Source organism: Alligator sinensis, unplaced genomic scaffold, assembly GCF_000455745.1.
Source record: "Alligator sinensis unplaced genomic scaffold, ASM45574v1 scaffold3065_1, whole genome shotgun sequence".
NCBI lineage: Eukaryota > Metazoa > Chordata > Crocodylia > Alligatoridae > Alligator > Alligator sinensis.
This window is the reverse complement of record NW_005844115.1, coordinates 11,197-11,937: the sequence shown is the minus strand read 5'-3', so window position 1 is coordinate 11,937 and position 741 is coordinate 11,197. Positions and strand designations below refer to the sequence as shown.

Below are 741 nucleotides of genomic sequence, written 5' to 3'. Positions count from 1 at the left end.
AATCAGGCACCTGGAGGCTGCCAGCTCCAGGCCCTTAAAGTGGCAGGCACACAGTGTACTGCCACATTCATACTTAGATCCCTACTTGGATCAATCAAGTTGAAGGTCCGCACCTGAGTGAACTAAGTTAGACTGGTGGCCATTTTTAACCCAATCTAACCTCCCCGAACAGCTGAGAGAGCCCCAGCTCCTGGTTAACATGTGGTAGCACCTATGCCCTGACTTCAGCAGCAATGCCCACCTCACTGCCCACACAACCCCCCAAAAGGCAGGACGCCCCAACCAAGCAGACACACGCTCCCCAAGCTACCAGGCTTCGCCCCCCTCTCCCTCTGCCGTGTTCAGGACAGAAGCCACAACAGCCAGAGGAACCAGGAACAGAATTTATTTACAGAAATCGTGCGTGTGCACACTCATGCACGCCTAGCAGCTTGCTCTCAATTTGTGCGGGGCCTCAGGCACCCAAAGCAAAAAACAGAAAATATATGGGGCAGAGTACGCCCATGGTTTTCATTTGGAGATTGTACCCTTCCCCAAGGGCTTTTAGAGATTGCCTCCAGCACCTGGGTGGCCACGACTTAGACTCGTCACCACCAGTCCTTCTCCAGAGACCTCAGAGCTGGAAGTAGAGAGGAGACGTTCGTGAACAGACCACTCGTGCTAGCAGCGCCACAGGCGAGTCATCCCTGGGCATCGGGGCTCAGGAGTGATGTGGGGTGGGCAGTGCACAATGCATGCAGA

General features: G+C 54.7%; 1 protein-coding gene across 1 annotated transcript in view; it reads right to left on the bottom strand.

The window, feature by feature from the left end:
• Window positions 1–543: 543 nt before the first annotated feature.
• The window catches only part of LOC112549039 (maestro heat-like repeat-containing protein family member 2B), a 6,219-nt gene continuing 6,021 nt past the window's right edge, over window positions 544–741 (bottom strand). Inside the window, exon 10 of the mRNA XM_025195853.1 lies at window positions 544–619. Within this exon, the coding sequence (XP_025051638.1) occupies window positions 544–619 (76 nt within the window). The remainder of the gene's footprint in view (window positions 620–741) is intronic.